Source organism: Hemiscyllium ocellatum, chromosome 12 (genome assembly GCF_020745735.1).
Source record: "Hemiscyllium ocellatum isolate sHemOce1 chromosome 12, sHemOce1.pat.X.cur, whole genome shotgun sequence".
Taxonomy (NCBI): domain Eukaryota; kingdom Metazoa; phylum Chordata; class Chondrichthyes; order Orectolobiformes; family Hemiscylliidae; genus Hemiscyllium; species Hemiscyllium ocellatum.
This window is the reverse complement of record NC_083412.1, coordinates 68,252,393-68,276,425: the sequence shown is the minus strand read 5'-3', so window position 1 is coordinate 68,276,425 and position 24,033 is coordinate 68,252,393. Positions and strand designations below refer to the sequence as shown.

At 41.1% G+C, this 24,033-nt stretch overlaps 1 protein-coding gene across 1 annotated transcript in view; it reads left to right on the top strand.

Moving 5' to 3' along the window:
• Positions 1-5,587, top strand: part of LOC132820603 (NXPE family member 3-like) — a 65,456-nt gene extending 59,869 nt beyond the window's left edge. The window contains exon 8 of the mRNA XM_060832808.1: positions 5,043-5,587. Within this exon, the coding sequence (XP_060688791.1) occupies positions 5,043-5,587 (545 nt within the window). The remainder of the gene's footprint in view (positions 1-5,042) is intronic.
• The last annotated feature ends 18,446 nt before the right edge of the window (positions 5,588-24,033 follow it).

The following is a 24,033-nucleotide window of genomic DNA, read 5'->3' as shown; positions in this document are numbered from 1 at the left end:
ATGTACCTACCCAATTGCCGCTTAAAGGTCACCAGTGATTCTGACTCTGCCACTCCCACAGGCAGAACATTCCATGCCCCCACCACTCTCTGGGTAAAGAACCTACCCCTGACATCCCCCCCATACCTTCCACCCTTCACCTTAAATTTATGTCCCCTTGTAACACTCTGTTGCACCCAGGGGAAAAGTCTTTGACTGTCTACTCTATCTATTCCCCTGATCATCTTATACACCTCTATCAAGTCACCCCTCATCTTTCCCCATTCCATTGAGAAAAGGCCTAGCACTCTCAACCTATCCTCGTATGACCTATTCTCCATTCCAGGCAACAGCCTAGTAAATCTCCTCTGCACCCTCTCCAAAGCTTCCACATCTTTCCTAAAGTGAGGTGACCAGAACTGCACACAGTACTCCAAAAGTGGCCTTGCCAAGGTCCTGTAAAGCTGCAACATCACCTCACAACTCTTGAATTCAATCCCTCTGCTAATGAACGCTAATACACCATAGGCCTTCTTACAAGCTCTATCCACCTGAGTGGCAACTTTCAAAGAGCTATGAACATAGACGCCAAGATCTCTCTGCTCGTCCACCTTACTCAGAACCCTACCATTAACCCTGCATTCCGCATTCTTATTTGTCCTTCCAAAATGGACAACCTCACACTTGACAGGGTTGAATTCCATCTGCCACTCCTCAGCCCAGCTCTGCATCATATCTAAGTCCCTTTGCAGCTGACAACAGTCCTCCTCACTATCCACAACTCCACCTAACTTCGTATCGTCTGCAAATTTACTGACCCACCCTTCGACTCCCTCTTCCAAGTCATTAATAAAAATTACAAACAGCAGAGACCCAGAACTAATCCCTGCGGAGCTCCACTTGTAACTGGGCTCCAGGCTGAATATTTACCATCTATCTCTCTGATTTCAACCGGTTAGCCAGTTCTCTATCCAACTGGCCAAATTCCGCACTATCCCATGCCTCCTGACTTTCTGCTTAAGCCTACCATGGGGAACCTTATCAAATGCCTTACTAAAATCCATGTACACTACATCCATTGGTCTACCCTCATCCACATGTTTGGTCACCTCCTCAAAGAATTCAATAAGACTTGTAAGGCAAGAACTACCCCTCACAAATCCGTGCTGGCTGTCCCTAATCAAGCAGTGTCTTTCCAGATACTCATATCTGGAAGTAAGACTAACTGGCCTGTAATTCCCGGGGTTATCCCTATTCCCTTTTTTGAACAGGGGCACAACATTCACCACTCTCCAGTCCCCTCGTACCACCCCCATTGACAGTGAAGATGAAAAGACCTTTGCCAACGGCTCTGCAATTTCTTCTCTTGCTTCCCACATTATCCTAGGATATGTCCCGTCAGGCCCGGGGGACTTGTCTATCCTCAAGTTTTTCAAAATGCCTAACACATCTTCCTTCCTAACAAGTATCTCCTCTAGCTTACCAGTACATTTCATACTCTCCTCTTCAACAATATGGTCCCTCTCATTTGTAAATACTGAAGAAAAGTACTCATTCAAGACCTCTCCCATCTCTTCCGACTCAATACACAGTCTCCCACTAGTGTCCTTGATCGGACCTACCCTCGTTCTCGTCATTCTCATGTTTCTCACATACGCATAAAAGGCCTTGGGGTTATCCTTGATCCTACCCGCCAAAGATTTTTCATGCCCTCCCTTAGCTCTCCTAATCCCTTTCTTCAGCTCCCTCCTGGCTATCCTGTATCCCTCCAACGCTCTGTCTGAACCCTGTTTCCTCAACCTTATGTAAGCCTCATTCTTCCTCTTTACTAGACATTCAACCTCCCTCGTCAACCAAGGTTCCCTCACACGACCATCTCTTTCCTGCCTGACAGGTACATGCATATCAAGGATACGTCGTATCTGTTCCTTTAAAAAGTTCCACATATCAATGACATCCTTCCCTGACAGCCTTCCCTGACAGCCTCTGCTCCCAACTTATGCTCCTCAGATCCTGTCTTGCAGCATCATATTTACCCTTCCCCCAATTGTAAAACCTACACTGTTGCACGCACCTATCTGTCTCCATAACCAAGGTGAAAGTCACAGGATTGTGGTCACCATCACCAAAATGCTCACCCACTAACAAGCCCATCACTTGTCCCGGTTCGTTACCGAGTACCAATCTAATATGGCCTCCCCTGTGGTCGGACAATCTACATACTGAGTTAGAAAAGCTTCCTGGACACACTGCACAAACACTGCCCCGTCCAATCTACTTGATCTAAAGAGCTTCCAATCAATATTTGGGAAGTTGAAATCGCCCATGACTACTACCCTGTGGCTTCTGCACCTTTCCAAAATCTGTTTCCCAATCTGTTTCTCCATATCTCTGCTGCTATTGGGGGGGCCTATAGAAAACCCCCAACAAGGTGACTGCTCCTTTCTATTTCTGACTTCAGCCCATACCATCTCCAAAGGCAGATCCCCCTCGAACTGCCTTTCTACAGCCATTATACCATTTCTAATTAGCAACGCCATACCCCCTCCTTTATTATCACCCTCCCTAACCTTACTGAAACATCTGTAACCAGGAACCTCCAACAACCATTCCTGTCCCTCTTCTATCCATATTTCTTTGGACAACAGATATTTTCCTAATCAATCTCTTCAGAGTTGAGATGTTATAATACATCTCTGGAGCAAAATGGGACTGAACCAGGCCCCCTCACTCAGAGGTAGGCTCACTACCACTGCAGCATCAGAGCCCTCTTTCCTCATCTTCTAACCTCACTTTAAATATAGGCAAAATGTGGGATAATTACAACCAAATCCATCTCACTGAAAAATTAATTTTAAAGCAAAGTGAAATTGTGTATTTTGTAAAATCAGTGACCAAACTAATTGCATTATTTCCCAATGTCAGTGCCATTGAATGACAACTGATATCTTACCAAAGTCTTGGATATACCCTCTCTTCCTGAGTAAACTGCTACCTTTGCCATGATTTCTTTTGTCATTGATTTATTAGACTCAAAGAAAGATGGAAATTTATAGCAGCAGAGGTGATAATTTAATCTATCTGCACAGCTGCCTTTTTTCATTCATTCATGGGATGTGGGCATCGCTGGCTAGGCCAACATTTAATGCACCAGGCTGAGTGAGAGGGCTCTTGTGAACTTCCTTCTTGAACCACTCTATAGTCCATTTGGTGTAGGTAAGCCCTAATACTGCAGTGATGGCCTGGAGCAGAGATGACTGGCCTCCAGCAACCACAACCATCATCGTTCACATTCAGGATGACTTCAACCAGTGGAGAGTCTTCTTCGATTCACATTGACTCCAGCTTTATTGGGGCCTCTTGATGCTATATTTTGTCAAATGTGACCTTGATAATAAAGACAGTCATTCTCAACTGAACTCTGTAGTTCAGGCCATGGTAATCCATGTTAAGGCTGTAATGAGGTAAGAAGTTGAGTGGCCCTGAGGGAATCCAAACTGAGGGTTTAGTAGGCAAAGTTTGGTGATCAAGTGCTATTTGATCCTGTCCACCACTTGCTTATGATCAAAAGTAATCTGATGGAATGGTATTTGACTGGGCTGGATTTGTCCTACTTTTTCACCACAATATATATCTGGGAAGGTTCCCAGCTTGTTGGGTAAAAGTCATTGTTGTAACTGTACTGGAACAGCTAAATGTAAAAGTTATCTGATTAGTTCAACTTGCAAATTCTTTCCCATAGCACTGCAAATTCTACTTTTTCTAATACACATTCAAATTTCTTCTGTAAGTTCCTTTTGAATCTGCTTCTATCATCCAAACAAGCAATGCACTCTAGACTTAATGCATGAGAACATTCTTCTTATTTTCCTGTCCTGCAGTAGATCATTTGTCATTTAATTAAATTCTATGTCTACTGGGTACAAACTTATTTGTCAGCAGAAACTATTTCCCTTTACTACAGTATCAAACCCGGGATAACTTTGGACATCTCTATTAAAATAGCACTTAACTTTCACTGCTCTAAGGAAAATAATCACATCGTCTCTAGTCTTTCCAATTAACTGAGGTGCCTTATTTATTGTATTATTCTGATAAATCTCCTCTAAAATCCTATCTACAATATGCTAACCAGAGTTTTGTGAAGGGGATTACCATAATTTTCTTGCCTTGTTATACTATGCTTCCATATGTATTTTAATAGTTTCATCAACTGGTTCTATTACCTTCAAAGTTTTGTATATGAATCCCCACATATCTCTGTTTCTGCACCCTTATTAAGTTTGTATTGTTTAGTTTTTATGGCCTTTCTTAATTCTTACTTTCAAATTGCGTTAATGTTGCACAGTATAACATAAAAGCTAATGTACATGGAAAATTAAGTTCTAAATTTTTAATAGACTCATATTTAGAAATGAATTAACTTAAAAGATGTGTAAAGGATTTTAAAAAGGATCTTCGAAACATTCCTTGTGATGTCCTTATAATAGATTGCAGAGCAGACTCTCAAAGGCAATGCAGAGACTTTGGATTGAAAGTAAAGTGGGGAAAGCATCTACTTCTTACCTTGCGCATAAATGTCAAGATGAGTTCATTCAGATAATGGTAATCAGGATCAAAAGAAACAAAAAACTGCCTTATAACTTCTCTAATATATCTATATAGAGAGAGTAGGCATCCTAAGAATGATGTTATTTGTCTTGACTGAACTGATGGAGGTCATACAGAATCATTCGCAAATCCCTCAATGAAGGGGAAATGAAGAGCATAAAGCTATTATTTCTCACTGAAGATAGTCAATAAAAACAGAGAGTATATGTGCACCATAATATGAATGTGTCAAAAAAGTCACTTGTTTAAACAAGTTGAGCTGGACATTTATGGTTGTAAAGACTTTTTTGTGTTCAGTGAAAATGCCAGGATTAATGTTTGTGATGATATAATAAAGTATGGTGTGGGGCATCTAGCATGATTGAATGAAGATTGATTGGATGGGCTAGTGTGATGAGAAGATATGAATCTATTTTGATAATGTGACACTAATTACATAGTATCTGTGTTAGGTCTGAAAAAGTTTGATCTTGGCAATCCGAGAAACACGGGGCCACATCTCGCCTTAGATATAGACAACAAGATCAAGGTGGAATATTATGCTCATGGAACACCGATCCGAATCTTCCCCATTTCAAATCAGGACCTGCCATTCATCGCAAATAAACTGGATGAGATTAAAGGTGGAAAGAACACTGTTATAGCCTTCACCATTTGGTGTCATTTCAACACTTTCCCAGTTGAACCATACATCCGCAGGCTCCAGAACATCCGCAGGTCAATTCTACGATTGCTGGAAAGGAGCCCAGATACACTGGTTGTAATAAAGACTGCCAATGTCCAGGCCCTTCCACGGGAGGTCAGTCTTTACAACAGTGACTGGTATTCTTATCAACTTGACTTAGTGATGAGAAAGATGTTTGAGGGCATCAACGTGGCATTTGTGGATGCCTGGGAAATGACAATAGCACATTATTTGCCTCATGAATTACATCCCAAAAGCATCATTATAAAGAATGAAATAGATGTATTTCTTTCATATGTGTGTCCATTGTAAAAGTGTTAAATTCATTTTAAATTTGTTTCAATAGTTTTCAGTAATCATGAAATTTCAATTGATTTAAAGTACAATGAAAAATTACAACGCCATCAAAACCCCTAAATATTGGAATATCAAAATAGAATATGAATTGCAGTTATTTCCATTGTGGTTCTCCATCAGTGGCACGACAGCAAAAAAAAGGCAGTAAAACTGGTGAACAAGACATAGTGGCATGACTTTTCTGTGCTTTAAAATGGAGCTCCAGTTCGTTTATTACATTCATTTCCAAGTATTAGTTTTTTTTTAATGACTTTTCCTCTAGGAATGATATGGAATGAATCTTGACACAGTAGTGTCAGAATCTTAGGTGGACGTTTTGACCTGGAGAAAGATTCTTACATTAGGAGATACTCAGTCCCACATTTGTCTTAACTTTCGATGCTTTACGTGACATAGCTAAATACAGGTTGCCCTTCCTTGCCATCCTTTAATGTGGGAGAAGTATATCTAGTGACTGTACAATTTTTTAAAACAATTTTGAACTCCAACTTTGTGTTTATTCTCTACACGTTAGCCTCTATTCTAGTTTACTCTATTCTAAAAACCGGCATTTATGGTACAACAACTGCTTCAAAGTGAAATTGCTAGACTTATTACTATCTTGCTGGTAATGCTCTGACTGCGGATATTTATTTGGGGCATTACAATGTTTTGCCAAGTATCCAGCTATTACAGACAGTTAGAAGTCTTTTAATCAAATCAAGTAAATATGATGCAGGTAAGCCCCATTTGAAATCTTAAGGGACATGTGGGTGAACTGTATAATCCCAATAAGTGACCCTCAAAGGCCAATGCCAAAACTTTTGCCAATTCATTTTTTGTGGCTTCACAAATGTTTCAGGCTCCACACATCCATGGCTCACACCATCTTCCCACTCCCATTTACAAGCCTATTTACAGTGTGATGATAGATTTATATTCATATATATTAATTTCTTTAGAATTAGGGTTTCAACCTAGTGGCATTTGGGTATTGATTACTTTCATGAAGATTTCTTAAAAAAAAAGAAGTGAAGTGCATTCAAAAATTGATCAAATCCAGCATGTGTCAGACAGCAACCTGAAGAAGGGTCACTGATCTGAAACATTGACTCTGCTTTCTCTCCACAGATGCTTCCAGACCTGCTGAGCTTCTCCAGCAATTTATGATTTTGTATCCTTACATTCAATTTCAACAAGAACATGTGCAAAATGGAACCACAGTTTCTCAATCGATGGCCTTTTTTTTTTTACCCAAGTGAAATAATCAGTTCCTGGCCCTTCTGAATCAAACACAAGCTATACTTCTTAAATTGGTTACTCTGTCCAGTTGTAAAGCTTTTACAATGCAAGATTCCAATTTCACACCAAGGACTCTATCTGTCATACTGGTTAAACAAAAAAAAGGCTCCAGAAATACAAAAAGTTGATTATTAACCTTTTCATACTAATGAAGTGATTTAGTTCAAAATTCAGTTTATAAACTAAATTATATTTATAAAAACCACATGCCTTACATTAAAGTGAGAATACCCTCAGTGTTGGGTTGAACATTGTATGGAATATCCAAACATTGTTAGAAAGTATGCATGATGACTGCTATGAGCAGTGCATCATGATGTTTGCAGAAGTGACTCAGGAGTCTTTGCCCTTTCTCTGCACACTCACTATGTGTCATCCTGTATGGGATCTTAGAACTGTTCAACTAGTGGGGAGTCAGGCTACCCTTTAACCTGCCCCCACTAATTTTTGCTCTTGAAGTCTCCTGCTAGCCAAGTCCAACTGGTTGACTTTAGGGTCATCCTGTTATTGTGTTATGCCTCACAGTCAGTAAACCTTTAAGAGACACATTATGTCAGTATACCTTTAGGAGTCATGCTCAAGTGATCATTAATGTGTCATAACATAAAGCAGTGAGGGTATGAATGTTTTAGACTTCATTTTAATTCAGGCTACTTAAAGCATGACATGCTGAAGAAAATATATTGCTCTTTGTAACCAAACAGCTTAATCAAAGTTTGTGCGAAGATTTGTAGCTCGGGTGCTTGTTGTAGTGGTCCTGTTCGCCGAGCTGGAAGTTTTTGTTGCAAACGTTTCGTCCCCTGGCTAGGAGACATCATCAGTGCTCTGGAGCCTCCTGCGAAGCGCTTCTTTGATGTTTCTTCCGGCATTTATAGTGGTCTGTCCTTGCCGCTTCCGGGTGTCAGTTTCAGCTGTCCGCTGTAATGATTGGTATATTGGGTCCAGGTCGATGCGTCTGTTGATGGAGTTTGTGGATGAATGCCATGCCTCTAGGAATTCCCTGGCTGTTCTCTGTCTGGCTTGCCCTATGATAATAGTGTTTTCCCAGTCGAATTCATGTTGCTTGTTGTCTGAGTGTGTGGTTACTAGGGATAGCTGGTCGTGTCGTTTCGTGGCTAGTTGGTGTTCATGTATGCGGATTGTTAGCTGTCTTCCTGTTTGTCCTATATAGTGTTTTGTGCAGTCCTTGCATGGTATTTTATAAACTACATTAGTTTTGCTCATGTTGGGTATTGGGTCCTTTGTTCTAGTAAGTTGTTGTCTGAGCGTGGCTGTTGGTTTGTGTGCCGTTATGAGTCCTAAGGGTCGCAGTAGTCTGGCTGTCAGTTCTGAAACGCTCCTGATGTATGGTAGTGTGGCTAGTCCTTTTGGTTGTGGCATGTCCTCGTTCCGTGGTCTATCTCTTAGGCATCTGTTGATAAAGTTGTGCGGGTATCCGTTTTTGGCGAATACCTTGTATAGGTGTTCCTCTTCCTCTTTTCGCAGTTCTGGTGTACTGCAGTGTGTTGTAGCTCTTTTGAATAGTGTCCTGATGCAGCTTCGTTTGTGTGTGTTGGGGTGGTTACTTTCATATGAAAGTAACCACCCCAACACACACAAACGAAGCTGCATCAGGACACTATTCAAAAGAGCTACAACACACTGCAGTACACCAGAACTGCGAAAAGAGGAAGAGGAACACCTATACAAGGTATTCGCCAAAAACGGATACCCGCGCAACTTTATCAACAGATGCCTAAGAGATGGACCACGGAACGAGGACATGCCACAACCAAAGGACTAGCCACACTACCATACATCAGGAGCGTTTCAGAACTGACAGCCAGATTACTGCGACCGCTAGGACTCATAACGGCACACAAACCAACAGCCACGCTCAGACAACAACTTACTAGAACAAAGGAGCCAATACCCAACATGAGCAAAACTAATGTAGTTTATAAAATACCATGCAAGGACTGCACAAAACACTATATAGGACAAACAGGAAGACAGCTAACAATCCGCATACATGAACATCAACTAGCCACGAAACGACACGACCAGCTATCCCTAGTAGCCACACACTCAGACAACAAGCAACATGAATTCGACTGGGAAAACACTACTATCATAGGGCAAGCCAGACAGAGAACAGCCAGGGAATTCCTAGAGGCATGGCATTCATCCACAAACTCCATCAACAGACACATCGACCTGGACCCAATATACCAATCATTACAGCAGACAGCTGAAACTGACACCCGGAAGCGGCAAGGACAGACCACTATAAATGCCGGAAGAAACATCAAAGAAGAGCTTCGCAGGAGACTCCAGAGCACCGATGATGTCTCCTAGCCAGGGGACGAAACGTTTGCAACAAAAACTTCCAGCTCGGCGAACAGAACCACTACAACAAACAGCTTAATACACGCCCAGCCACGTGTTGCCACATCAGTTACAAATACACTGCATGAAGTAATTCTGCAATTTGTTTTTGTTCATTTGCTTTAATATCTGAATCCTGAGGATCTTTATTGTTTAAAAACTCTGGTAAAAATATACAAGAACTGGAAAATTAACACTTTGCCACCAAGTTCTGAAGTTGTGACAGTGAAGGACAAGAAAATTGAGAGAAAGTCAATTTTCTGTACTTAATCAGCTTGCAATAAAACGAGTGGACAAAGTCAGACATCGGGTAAAAATGAGGTCTGCAGATGCTGGAGATCACAGCTGAAAATGTGTTGCTGGCTAAAGCACAGCAGGTTAGGCAGCATCCAAGGAATAGGAAATTCGACGTTTCGGGCATAAGCCCTTCATCAGGAATCAGACATCGTACAACACCAGGTCATATTCCAACTAGTTTATTTAAAATCACAAGCTTTCGGATGGTGGGTCCTTTGTAGATGAAGTGAAGAAGGAGAAGCGCTCCGAAAGCTTGTGATTTTAAATAAACCTGTTGGACTATAACTTGATGTCATGTGGCGTCTGACAATAAAAGCCAGGCAGTGGTTGTAGCCTATTGTATTTTTGCCAATAGAATATGACTTTCTAGTTATGGATTTATCTTAAAAAAATGGAACAGCGTATGGCCAAGAGATTATTCATCTTGACAATACTCGAATCTTCAAATGATCACGTCTCAATTACCACTGATAAAATCCATATGATATACAAATTAGTCTATTTTCAGGGCTTCTGCTCTACTCGACTTAATGCATCAACAAAAGCTAATTGAGATTTCATGGAATCATTGTTCTTGAAACATTTCATCAGGCTGTCAATGAAATGTTTTTGAAAGCAATCAATTATGTTCAGCACTGTTTTATTCAATATTTTGATGAGCTTCTGCTTAGCTCAATGGAAACTTTTATTCTTAATTTGAAAAACTTTTTACAAGTACACAGATTCTATGTAATTGTACAGCATGCAAATAAATATAACTTAGTTTATCCTGAATGTAACAGTTTGACAGTGTGATGTTTGTAAGATTTTCTATGGGCAAGTAAGCAAATCAACAGGTCACAATATTGCAATCAATCTCTTAGTCCCATGTAAGGATCATTATAACTGGGAAGGCACAAGTGTAGAGCCCACAAGGAAACATCTCCTTTCCATCAATATAATTAACTCAAAACTGGAGGAAAAGTGAATCGCAGCATTAAATTTCACACTCCTCCTTTTTAGCCCACAGGAAGTGGCTAATTGTAGCACCTATACTTTGTCTTTGCTAACACCGGAATACAATCAGGTACAAATGTCTGTCCTAGACTGCCATAATCATTTGACCTCTACTATGAGGCAAACATCATGTGGGCAGATATCTTAAGCTTCTCTTCAATAAAATGCTTTTGTTTAACCCTGTTGGCTTGTACGTTTTAAACATGGTGTCAGCAGAAGCACTGAGATGAGTGTTTAGAGCTGAAATAAAAAACAAACAAGAGTTGTGAGCTGCCATATGAATAACAAGAATGGACTGATGATCATAGTGAAAGCATTGTTTGAGAGAATATTGTTGCGCCAATTGCTGCAGTTCAAACTTCTGGAGATCTAAGGGAAAACTGAGGATTCTTCCTTGAACAATGGCAGAATTATGTCACTGCGACGGATTTGTTGAGCAGACCTGAATAAATAAAAGTCACAACACTTTTATAACTGTTGGAGCGAGATTTTCAAGGCAAATTCCACTCTGAATGGGTTTCCTCCAGATGCTCTGGTTTTCTCCCCCAATCCAAAGAAATGTAGGTAAGATGAATTGGCCATGCTAATAATATCCAGGGATGTGCAAGGCTAGGTGGATTAGCCATGGGAAATGCAGGGACAGGGTAGGGAGTGAGTCTGGGAGGGATGCTGTTCAGAGGGTCAGTGTAGACTCGATGGGCTGAATGGCTTGCTTCCAAACTGTAAAGATTCTATGATCCTTTCAAAAATCTCTCTCAAATGCCAAAGAAAAACAGGCAGCAGAATTTTTTAAAGCTTTGAAGGCAGGTCTTCAACCCCAGGTGAGATTTACATATGAACAGTACACATTCAACACAAGGGAAAAAAATGTAAAATAATCCATCGATCATGATGTAAACATCATTAACTCAATTTGCAGGATCCTGTGAATCTGAACAAGTAAAGGAGAAGCCAGCTAGATACAGGATTGTATTAGAAATAAGGAATCCAAAAGTGAAAAGGCCCTGACTGAGAGAAGACAAACTTGCCGTCAGAAATGTAACTGACCCACATCTAAATGCTGAGGTTGTAAATTGACAGCTAGAGCACAATCATGGTAGAACAGACCAGCCTTGCCTTTTGCTGACAGGTACACCAGGCACAACATGGAGGGTTCTTGTGTCACAATGGTCATGCCTCTGACTCTGAGCCAGGAGGCTAGTAGCCCACCTACTCCAGAGATATGTAATAAAACCTTTGAATAGGTTGTTTAGAAAATATCTGGAACAATCAAAAAGACTAGAATGAAAATACTACAGGAGATATTATGTCCAACATGAGGAAATCAATATTCTCACTGCAAAAAGATGAGTCATGTTGCATGCAGGTATGTGGCTAAAATGAACGAGGAGAAAGTGAGGACTGCAGATGCTGGAGATCAAAGTCAAGACTGTGGTGCTGGAAAAACATAGCAAGTCAGACAGCATCCGAGGCTCAGGAGAATCGATGTTTCGGGTATAGGCCCTTCATCAGGAATGAGACCTGCTGCCTGACCTGCTGTGCGTTTCCAGCACCACACTCTCGACGATGGCTAAAATGAAGCAATATAAGCAGGAATGGATGGCCAATGGAAAGATAGTAGCTGAAGTTTCTGAGGAATCACTACACTACGTCCAATAGTTCAATCAAGCTGATAGGTTTGAAATGGCTTGTGGCTGTTGGAGTGAAGATTTCAGAAGGATACTTTCAGATAAAAGGTCAGATAGATTGGTCCATCATGCAATATCATGGCCTTCACTCACCTGTGCAAAATGGCTTAACTTGGTAATGCAAAAATGAAGTCCTTAAAGTAAAGGTGAGACTGCACCATACTCATTTCAAGGGGACATATTACATGTACGAGATCAGGGGTCCCAGATCATAAACTGCAAGCAAATGCCACTCACCTCAGCTGAAACAAGTTGAAAGCTTGGGCTCATAGCCCTCAATGTGCGAACGTTAAGTTGCATGCTAAGCCATTGGCCATAGAGTGCATCCTAGAGAAGTAAAAAGATGTGTTCACAAGATTAGGACATTGTCCAGGTGACTATCTTCAAGGAAGTAGAGTGTAAGATTAGTTCAGCATTAGCTAGGGAACATTCCAGCTGCCCTCAAGATTAATCTGAAAGGCAAGTTACAAAAGCCGCAAAAAAAAAATCAAAAAAGTGACAACTCCTATGGAATGGATTAGTAGTGTGCTAGCAGTGAAACAGCCCAGAAAGCTGAGGGTGTGCATTGACTCAAAACATCTCAATCAAATGCTGAAGAAATCTCACTACCCCATGTCAACCTCTGGAAGGATTTTGTTACAACTTGTAAAGGCAAAATTCTTCACCAGATATATCTCGGGAAGCTCAGCAGGTCTGACAGCATCTGTGGAGAGCAATCAGAGTCAGCATTTTGGGTCCAGTGACCCTTCTTCAGAATAGTCTGAAACCTTAACTCTGATTTCGCTCTATCGATGCTACCAGACCTGAGGAGTTTTTCCAGCAATTTCTGTTTTTGTTTCTGATTTCCGGCATCCGCAGTTCTTTTGGTTTTAAAGAATCTTCACCACCCTGGCATGTGAAGCAAGATGAAAGCAGCAGCATTTTAAATACACTCAGCATGTCTTTAAGGAGTCAGATGATTACGCATGATTTTTAATACTTTCTCTGCTCCAGATGAATATCAATGCCAACCTCATGAGATAGTTAGTGATCTTTCTGGAGTTAAAGCTATACTGGAAGAAACCATTGCTGATCATGATCAAAATCTAGCGAGACTGTTCGACAATACGAACAGAACATGAAGTTGAGCAAAATAATTTGTAATTAAAGGTGCCACATAGGCCACAGACTGACTAGAAAGCTCTTTACTCACATCCCAAAAAGGTGTGAGCTGTCAAAATGGTGCAACAATCAGTAGGTGTAAAAACAGTGCGGCAAGTTGTTGGATTCATTGACTATTTGGTAAAATATATGCTCGATTTATCGTGGAGTGTGAATTATTACATCAATTCACAGCCAAGGAAGTGCAGTGCTACTGGGGAAGAGAACAAGAAGAAGCATTCACTACCATCAAGCAAGTAATCAAGTTGAAATAGTACATAAATGATGATGGCATCCTGTAGTTTGATGCCAACAACACAGGATTTGGATTAACCCGAATGCAACAAGGTCAACTGGTTATGTTTGCATCTCGGGCACAGGCACAGTGAAAATTGCTAAAGGTATCATAAAGAAATCAAACTGATCCTGCATAGGTATACACAGAGCAATCCTCAACACCGATTGAAGGCATGGAAAATAGTCCAGTACAAAATCTAATGTTACCCTGTACACAAAAGACTCTTCCAAAGGAAAATACGGCCACTGAAACCAGAAGAAGTAATAGTTGTGAGTGAAAAGTCAAGGTGAAATGGCAGGAAGTCAAATTTCATTTTAACAAGGCTGCTAAACCATTGCCAGAGTTGTCAGGACACAAATATTCGACAAGCTCAACAAAGGCCAGCTCAAATGGAAACTCAGAACCTGTATGGACCAGTTACCACTTCCATTGTCAGCGAAGGAAACGAATGACCAACCACAGGCACATACACCCAACTGCAGAGACCATTCTTTAACCAAAATTGGCTTAGTGATTAGAGACAGAGGGTGTTTAGAAAGCTATAAGTTTGCAGATGACCATGTTGTTAATAGTGAGGAAGAATCAGGAAACTGTAATCAGGTTGGTCGAATGGACCATTAGTGGCAGGTGGAATTTAACCTTGGTAAATGTGAGGTGGTGTACATTGGAAGAAATAACAAGGCAAGGGAGTGCTCAATAAATAGTAGAACACGAGGAATTTCAAAGGATCTTGGAGTGTTTGACAACTGATGCTTGATGGTGGTGAATGAGGTGGTTAAGAAGGCGTTTATCAGTCATGATGGAGATAATAAAAACAAGGAGGTTATGTTGGAGTGATACAAAACCTTGGTTAGGTCATAACCAGATTACTGTGTGTAGTTCTGGTCACCACACTATAGGAAGGATGTGATTGCACTTGAGAAGGTACAGAGAAGATTCACCAGGATGTTGCCTAGATTGGAGCATATTGCCTTAAAGAGCAGCTAGACAGGCACAAGTTTTTTTCTTTAGAGCAGAGTAAGCTGAGAAGACATCTGATTGAGGTGTACAGAATATGACAGGCATGGACTGGGTGGATAGAAGGCAGCGGTTTCCCTTAGTTGAAGGGTCAATAACGAGGGGGCATAATTTTAAAATGAAGCCAAGATGGCTTGGAGGGAATTTGAGGATAAAACTTTTCCCCCAGAGGGTGCTGACAATCTGGAATGCACTACCTGGCAGGGCAGTAGAAATGGGAAACCTCAGACCCTTTAAAAAATACATAGATGAGCAGTTGAAATGTCCTAAAGCTGTGGGGTAAGTACTGGGATTAGTACAAATACAGTCAGTTCTGCAATAACATGCGTTTCGACAACACAAATTGGATATAAAACAATTGAAGAATTTAGACCATTATTTATAGAATGCAAACTTTCCTGAACTATATTAGCTATAATGCGATTCCAGTTAAAATGGTGCTGCTATTACGCGATTTTCTTATAATGTGGGATCACACGAGAATGGAACTATCACCTTATATCAGAACAGACTGTAGGTTGGTGCAGATTCAATGAGCCGAAAGGCCTTATACAACTTTTTTCCCCTATGTAGTTCTGTTCAATAAAACTTGGTGCTATTCACTCACAAGAATGTAGACTTCCTTGACTAAGTCCCTTTCTATCTACTCAAGCCTAATCCCTCCCCTTAGGCTAACATTATCCACCTCCTGCAAATTCTAACACTGCCCAGCCTGAGACTTGATCACTCCCATTCTTCTGCTATCAGTCTGCTGACTAAGCCCCAATTGTACCCCATTAGTACTATCCTTTGAACGGCCTGTGGTTCAATCAGTATCCTTCACCAATGTTACTAGTGACCTTCACACTACCTGACTTTGTTTTTCCCCAAGGTCACCTATCCCTCTCCATGTCTTGTAATTAGACCAAATCCTCTTAATGGAATCTCCATATGACAACTTTTAAACACAGTGTTTCTTTTTTATTGTCTGTGATTGGTGGCTTCTTGTGAAAATCTACATTTAAAAAAAGCCCTGCTGTTGGTTGCTCCTTTTTATTTGTAGAGGTTATAATTTGCTTGAGTGTCCACCTGAGATTTGGTATTTTAACCATGGCTGGCTGAATCTCACACTTGCTTAGAGCAGCAACAGAGAAAGGTAAGGAAAGGAAAAGTGCAGATTACTTCTGTCAACTGTTAAGCACTCAATATTGCACAGATAGAAAGGTTTTGTTTCCTATTTCTCACATTCAAAAAAACTTCACATTTACAGTTAATATCTCTGAAATCCCCTGACTCAGTGTGAAATGTATTTGTGTAAGAGTCCATTGAAACTTACAATATGTAACACTGAGCAGATATTGTCATTCCTATCAACAGTCTCAAATTAACAATTTGTGACAATATCACTTTTGGGTTCACAATGTTCCTACTTTTTTAAATCTGCAATTAACCTTGGAGTTTGAGTTATTTGCATAAATCAGGAACTGCGTGTGCTGTTCAATACAATTAAATACACTGTTACATAAATTATATTTTGAAGCCAAAATCGTTGTTTGTTTATCAGTGAGATATAAAAGAGTGCTCAGTTTATCGTTAAACAGTAGATTGAGTAGATTTGTCAAGTTAATACATGAGTCATGTTCCAGCTTTTGGTGTAGCAGGAGACCCAGCCGGTAGGAGTTTCTGTTAGAAATTCAGTGTACTCTTCCACTATTTTCTAAACATTTTAAATAACATTTTAAATGGAGTTGTTCTTATAGCAGTGTTTCTGATATTCATTCATGGTTCTATGCTGGGAGTGGGAAATTAGAAAGTTATTTTTAGATTCAGTCTCGTCTTCTGCTTTGCCTCATCTCCTACTGGAAAAATAATGAAACCGCACCTAAATTTAGGCATCGGGCTTCATCATATTGTCAGCGATTAATAGACAACAACTGGGCAACTCCTCACTTCCACAAGGACAAAGTTGGACTGCAATCCACCTCTACTTCAGGTAGGCCTGGAAAACGTGGAGGATGACTAGAAGGGAGGTTGGTGTTCAGGCGAGGAATAGATCAATAGGAGGAAAAAGGTCAGGACAACAATGGTTTTTTGGACTGTTACAGTGCCAGTCAGAGCAATGGTGGCTCTCCCTCAGCCCGTATTCACACATAAGTATCTTTTGTCCAACTGTCTTTCAAGAAACACTGGTTATGCCTCTTGCAGACTTGACTGAAGGAGGTCTTGTGGTGCATTGGATAGCACCTCCGCCCCTGGGTTTGAATCCCACCCCAAAACCTGATGTCCAAGTAAAATGCATTCATAACCTGGCCAAACAGCTCAAGTTTCAATGTGTAAAACCTTCTAATGGCAGGTGCTAAGATCGGGAGAAATTCTTGGTCAGTCATATGATGGAAACAAAATTGGAGTTTCTACTATTGCTATCCCCTTTTCCACAGTACACCATGCTGCAAAAGTATATGTGGCCACAGAAACATAGATGCCATGTGTGATGCACCAGATGTTGCTATCCTGAAGGAGCAGGTCAGTTTCTGGAAGGACCTCCTATTGTTATGACTATGTAAGGAGGGCTTGGTCAGTACCGGAACATCAGGTGGGTGTTTAGTTTCTGCTATGCTCCCTTGTACATCTTCCAGTAAGTAAGGCTTCATCTTCATTCCTCCTCCTCTGTATGAGAACTCGTCTGATCCCTGCTTTAAATTTACTATCAGTCTATCTGTTAACCAGATCTCTAACTCTGCCTTGTCAGCTTTTTTTTTACCTGCCCAGGTCCTTAATTACCTTCTTTTATAGCTAGTGGTCGAAGTCCAGCCCTTCTAACTCCATTGAGTTCTGCCTCGTCCCTTTCTAGCACTGCAGGCTGGACATCAGCCTTGTTTATTTGAAGTGACATTTTTTGAGTCATTTATGGGTTGTGCTATCCTCTGCCGGGCTTCTGAACCATCCCCACATCCCAGGCTTATCAGCTGAATCCCACTGGCTTAATTCCAGTGGCATTTTTTGAGGGAATCCAGCAGTCACAGACATCAAATGCCATTGCCCTGTCTAACGAAAGAAACAGGGTGATCAACGTTAATCTTTTTAAGGTGATGATGAGGTTGTGGATTGGGGCATGACAGAGCAAAGCATTTCAGAATATGCAAGGCCAGAGAGAACCTAATTCAGCCTCACTTCCACGATGAAGGATTAGAATTTGGATTTCAATTGTTTAAGATTCTGTTGATAATCTGGCAAGCAGTCATTGCTTAGTGCAAGAAATATGAGGACCTTGCTATTTTTACAGTCTTTGACCTTTTGTGCTGTTGAATATACATTTCATTATGCAAATGATGGTATGCATGACATCTTCAGATGATCCCACTTTAAAGTGTAGACACATACTAGGTCCAATAGACCATTAGGGAAAAGACTTGAGTCAGTGAAAGTGTAATCTAGGTTTGCAGTGGGCTAAGGTTAGGTAGTTCTTCAGGCATCTGACAGAATATCCTAAAGAAGGACATTGGTTGGATGGCTTTTGGAATATTGTGTGCAATTCTAGTCTCCCTCCTATTGGAAAGATGTTATAAAAATTGAAAGGTTCAGAAAAGATTTACAAGGATGGAGGCTTTGACCTAAAGGGAGAGTCTGAATAGGCTGGGGCTATTTTCCTTGGAGCATCGGAGCTGAGAGGTGACCTTATAGAGATTTATAAAGTCATGAGGGGTAAATAGACAAGGTATTTTCCCTGGGGTAGGGAAGTCTAGAACCAAAGGGCATAGGTTTAGGGTGAGAAGGGAATAACTTAAAAGGGACTGAAGAGGCAACTTTTCATGCAGAGGATGGTGTGGGTATGGGATGAGCTGGTGGAGGATGGTACAATTGCAACATTTAAAAGGCATCTGGATGAGTATGTGAATAGGAAGGGTTTGGTGGGATATGGGCCAAGTGCTGGCAAATGGGACTAGGTTAATTTAGGATATCTGGTTAGCATGGACTAGTTGGACCGAAGGGTCTGTTTCCGTGTTGTACATCACTATTACTCTATGATCTTTTGTCGTTTCCAACATCAGTAATTCTTCAATGTTTCGGAATGTGTGCTTGCTGTTAAGTTGCTCTAAAATGGTTCAAGTTTAGAATAGAATCTGTAAGCAGCAGCATTTTGTGCAGTTTCACCTCAGTAGACCAAAGCACTGTACGGGAGAGTGGATATATGAGCTGCTCATTATTTTGTATCATTATTTTATATTAGCCTTGAAAGGCAGTGCATTCACTTGACTGACTCATAGAGTAAGCCTTGCCCTTTAGAAGGGTGTGCAACCATCACTGATGCCATACTCTCACTCACATGTTGGTTGTGAAAGTGGAATTATGTGTGCAAGCTAAGCAGGCTAAGCCAGGCTATGGTGGATTCCCTGTACATTGTGTCTCACTCCAGTGTTGGCCTTATTATAGTGCAGTGTCTTGGCTGCAGTCCTGAATGTAAAGATTCCCTGACATTTCAGGCTAACTGCCGTCAAAGAGTCAATCGCTTATGAGAGGTGAGCAATACTTCGCCATTGCAATGTCTTTTATCCTTAAGACATCTGAAGACGCTGCTCATCTGTCACATAATGTGGAGGAGCCGGTGTCGGCCTGGAGTGGACAACTTTAAAAATCACGTAACACCAGGTTGTAGTCCATCAGTTAAATTGGAAGCACTAACTTTCAGAGCACTGCTCCATCATCAGGTAGCTAGTGGAGCAGGATCTTAGGACATAGAATTTATAGTAAAAGATCAAAGTGTCATACAACTGATGCAATGAATTGAACAAACCTAGATTGCTATTAAGGGAGCAGATTCATGCAGAATCTGGTGTGTTATCAAGACGGTGGTGCAATCTAGGTTTGTTCAATACTTCACATTAGTTGTACGACACTATGATCTTTAACTATAAATTCTGTGTCCTATGATCCTGCCCAACTCGCTACCTGATGATGGAGCAGTGCTCCAAGAACTTGTACTTGAAAATAAATCTGTTCGACTATAGCCTGGTGTTGGGTGACTTTTAATATCTGTCACATAGCTGTAGCTTCACCAGGTCTGACAGGAAATTGTATATTACGTCAGGCATTCTAACAGCGTAAGTACGCAGAAGTTTACAGAAAGGAAATGATACTTACAATGATGTGTCACCCAAGTCTCCTATCTGCCCTTAGTACATTGTCTTCTTTCTCATTCTGGAGTGAGTTAAATGTCTCTTAAGCTTCCCACTGCATCCTGTGCCAGCTCCTACAGCTGGGTTAGAGGACGCCTGTTCTGTGGTCAGTCCTTTAGATTGCAAGACTTGGGCAGCCAGCACCTGATGATTTGGGCCTTAAAAAGCCGTAACCTGCTGAGCATTTCCTCTCCAGATGTTCGCATACCTTCTTCAACTTGTGCTGCTGTGGAATTTAGGATTGCAGGAAGAAGTTTGTGGGATGGACAGGTGGTGATGAGGGTGGGGATGTGGATGAGGTGCTATCTCTCGCTTCCCCTTCCTGTTAGTGCCTGCTGAGTGCACTCTGTCTCCCTGAGAGGAAGGGTGGCTGGAGTGAGTTAGACATTTCTCAAGCCCCTCTCGTTTTGCCTAAACCTACAGATAGAGTGATGCCCATATCCGGGAGAAACTGCGGACTGCAGATGTTGGAGATCAGAGTCAAGAGTGTGGTGTTGGAAAAGCACAGCAGGTTAGGCAGCATCTGAGGAGCAGGAGAATCGATGTTTCGGGGATAAGCCCTTCATCAGGGCTTATGCCCAAAACGTTGACTCTCCTGCTCCTCGGATGCTGCTGGACCTGCTGTGTTTTTCCAGCACCACACTCTCTACTGATGCACATATCTAGCAGTCACTGAAAGTGTTGGACCTATATTTCCAAGGTGATCATCAACGTATTCATAAAGGCAACCAGAGGCACACATGTTGGGTTTAGCACAGCATTGGTAATGTTAATGGACTACTCCACTCTTCGATCCAGTTTACTAACTGCCTTAGTATTCTCTTGTTCCAGTTTCTGCAGTTTGTTGAAGGTATTCATGGCCAAGAATAGGATTTTCTGTCTGGAAGTGAGCAGGTGCCTGATTTCCAGCATTCCTCTGAGAGCCGGCATTTTTTTCCCCAACTGCAGAGATGTACTCACCAGAATCTGCTCCCAAGTCTAATCTGGAAGCCATATTGAGCATGGTGAAAGTTTCTGAGATTGTCAAAAAGTGCAGACAAAAGCCTCCTCAGAGGTGGAACTGGAATTGAGGGTCTCTGGTACTAACCACTGTCTGGGGAAGTTTCACTGGCTTGATGTCTGCATGGGTGAGGAGAGGGAATTAGTTCCAGAAGAGGAATCGAAGCTTGTATTGATTAAGAATGAGTTAACTTTGGTGTTAATGGGAGAACACAGCAGCACAGCACAATGGAACTTACTGGGCTGATTCCTCGTAGACGATTCACTATCCTCACATGAGTTTCAGGCTAGTTCCAGTATTTTCTGGTTATTGGGAGTGAGGAGTGAAGGATCCAATGTCTCTTACAAGAGATGAATGGATGGATTGAGTCTGATGGAAATGGATGGAGAGCAATTAGTGGTGACGTACAAGTAAAAGAATTGGTGAGATGTACCTAGTTAATGAACAGGAAGCACAGAGGGCAGGAAATGTTAGTATTTTGGGAGGATGAGTTGGGTAAGAGCTGTTGTTTGGACATAATGCACACATTGCTGAGAATGGTATTCATGACTCTTTGTGAGCTGAGTGGACAGTGGCAGAGTTAGAGCAAAGGTCCTGTGAATGTAAGGTATGTGCACCTTTATACCATGCCAGTCATTCACCTTCTTTCAATACTGTGGGAGTCCTGCTTCACTCTAATAGATATTGATTTATAGAATCATAGAATGCCTACAGTACATAGAGAGGCCATTTGGCCCATCGGGTCAGCACCAACCCTCCAAAGAATATCCCATCCAGACCCAGACCCTACCCTACCCCCGTAAACATTTACCTGGCAAATCTACTTAACTTGCACATCTATGGACTAAGTCAGAAGTCACAAGACACCAGGTTATGGTCCAGCAGGTTTATTTGAAATCACAAAGTTTCATCAGGTAAAGTCCTGACTAAGGAACTGCATTCCAAAAGCTTATGATTTCAAATAAACCTGTTGCACTATAACCTGGTGTTGTGTGACGTCTGACTTTGTGCACCCTAGTGCAACACAAGCACCTCCACATCATCTTTGAACTGTGGGTGGAAACTGAAGTACCCAGAGAAAAATCATGCAGACACAGAGAAAATGTGCAGACCACATGCAGAAAGTCACCCAAGGCTGGAATCGAACCCAGATCCCACCAGGCTGCAGTTTGCTCCCTGGTTGGCTGTGCCCGTTGCTGTGCTTTCCAATGGCTATCAGCTAGAAAAGGAACTGCATGCCTCTCCACCATCCCCTCCACAAACAGCTCGAGATCACCATCTACAAAGTGGGAGCGAGGTTTCCTTTCCTTTAAGTCATGTCTGCAATGTTAAGGCTTGAACACCCAGTGGAAGGGATACTTCCTAGCTTATGGTTGTGTGCAGCTTAGATTTAAATAGAGCACCAGAGGTGCAAAAGTCAGAAGATCCCAGAAGTAGGGAGCACTTCCCCTTCTCCAGCTGAGCAATTCCGTGAGAAAGATGCCCAAGAACATGACTACGTAATTAATCATGTGGAGTGAGGAAGGTTGCTTGACAAAGTGTGCCATGTTGTCGTACACACTACGAATCTTCACAAGGAAATGGGAAAGCATTCTGTTTTTCATTCATTCATAAGATGTGGGCATTACTGGTAGGACAAGCAATTATTGCCCATCATAAACTGCCCTTTGTGAAGACAGTGGTGAGCTGCTTTCTTGAACTGCTGCTTTAGGTAGACCCACAATGTTGTAAGGATGAGAATTTCAGGACTTGAACCCAACGGTACTGAAAGAATTGTGATATATTTCCAAGTCAATATGGTGAGTGGCTTGGAGGAAACGTGCTGGTGGTGATGTTCCCATGTATCTGCTGCGCTGGTCCTTCTGAATGGAAGATGCCATCGGGTTGGAAGGTGATGTCTAAGGATCTTTGTTGAATTTTTGTGGTGTAACTATAGATGGTATACACCACTGCTACTATATATGGAGATTAGTTAACCGTGATTATTGCCATCCCTTTAACATAGGTGTGCAATATTTCTTCTCAATTATTTTCTCCAACATTAAGGTTAATGTTAGAGATTGTAAACCACACTTAACAGTGAACTTTTTGCCCTGCATTCCTCATTTCCACCCAGTGATTTTCCACCCTGATGTCCAGCAGCAAGTTCATCTTTAACAAATGTTTTTAACTGTGCTATCCCCTCTGTCCTTTTGTAACGTCCTATTCCTCTTGAATGTTAAATGCTGCTCAATATTGAGGAACAAGCCCTTGTCATTCTACAGCCATGTCTTTGTAATAGAGCATATTTGTTTACAGGAGTCCCCAGTTTATGAATATCCGACCTATAAGTGCTTGTGCTTACAAATACAATCCCAAACAGGGGTATATTTTTAAAGATCTGACATAAGAACAATTCCCGTATTTACAAACAGCTTTCTAATATTGTCCAACATAGTGTTCCAACTTGCATACAAATCGACTTGCAAATGGATTCAAAATTGGAACACATTTGCAACCTAGGGACTGCCTGTACTTCAATTTGTGCAGTCAAATTTTAATTGTTTAATTTGTTGTGAATGCTATGCACATTCTGATACAGAGCCATTAGCTTTGTCTTTTTCTGTACCATAAGTGCTGATAGTTTATTTAACTACCAATATAGTCATTTGTTTCTATTTATTATTGTTAGCTCGATCAAAATAGATTTTCACCAGATTTTTTTCAACTCAAAAATAACTTGTTTATGAAGAAAGAAACTTATGCGTATCAAATGACAAAACTAGTCATGTAAACTATTATGTTCAATTAAACTATATCACACTCAATCCTAAAATATGCATTAATACCCAGACAGAACAAGACGCCATGCTGCAGGGGTATTATGGGTTGGAAAAGAAAGGGTAAAGAGAACAATATATTATGGATCAAGAATCCAAACTAAAATGGCAGAATGAGTTGACTCACTACAAGTTTGTTTGGCTTCCAGTCAACAAGATCAAGTTGCTATTGGCGACAAAGCAATAAAAACCCTCAGTTTGAATGAAAACTTGGTCCAACCAAGGCTGTTGGAATATGTTAACAGTTCAGCTTTCAAAGTTTATGAGGAGATCAGAAATATTGATTTCTGGAACATTCTCTGATTCCAAATAAATATTTCACTAAGATATTGCTTCAGCTGGTTT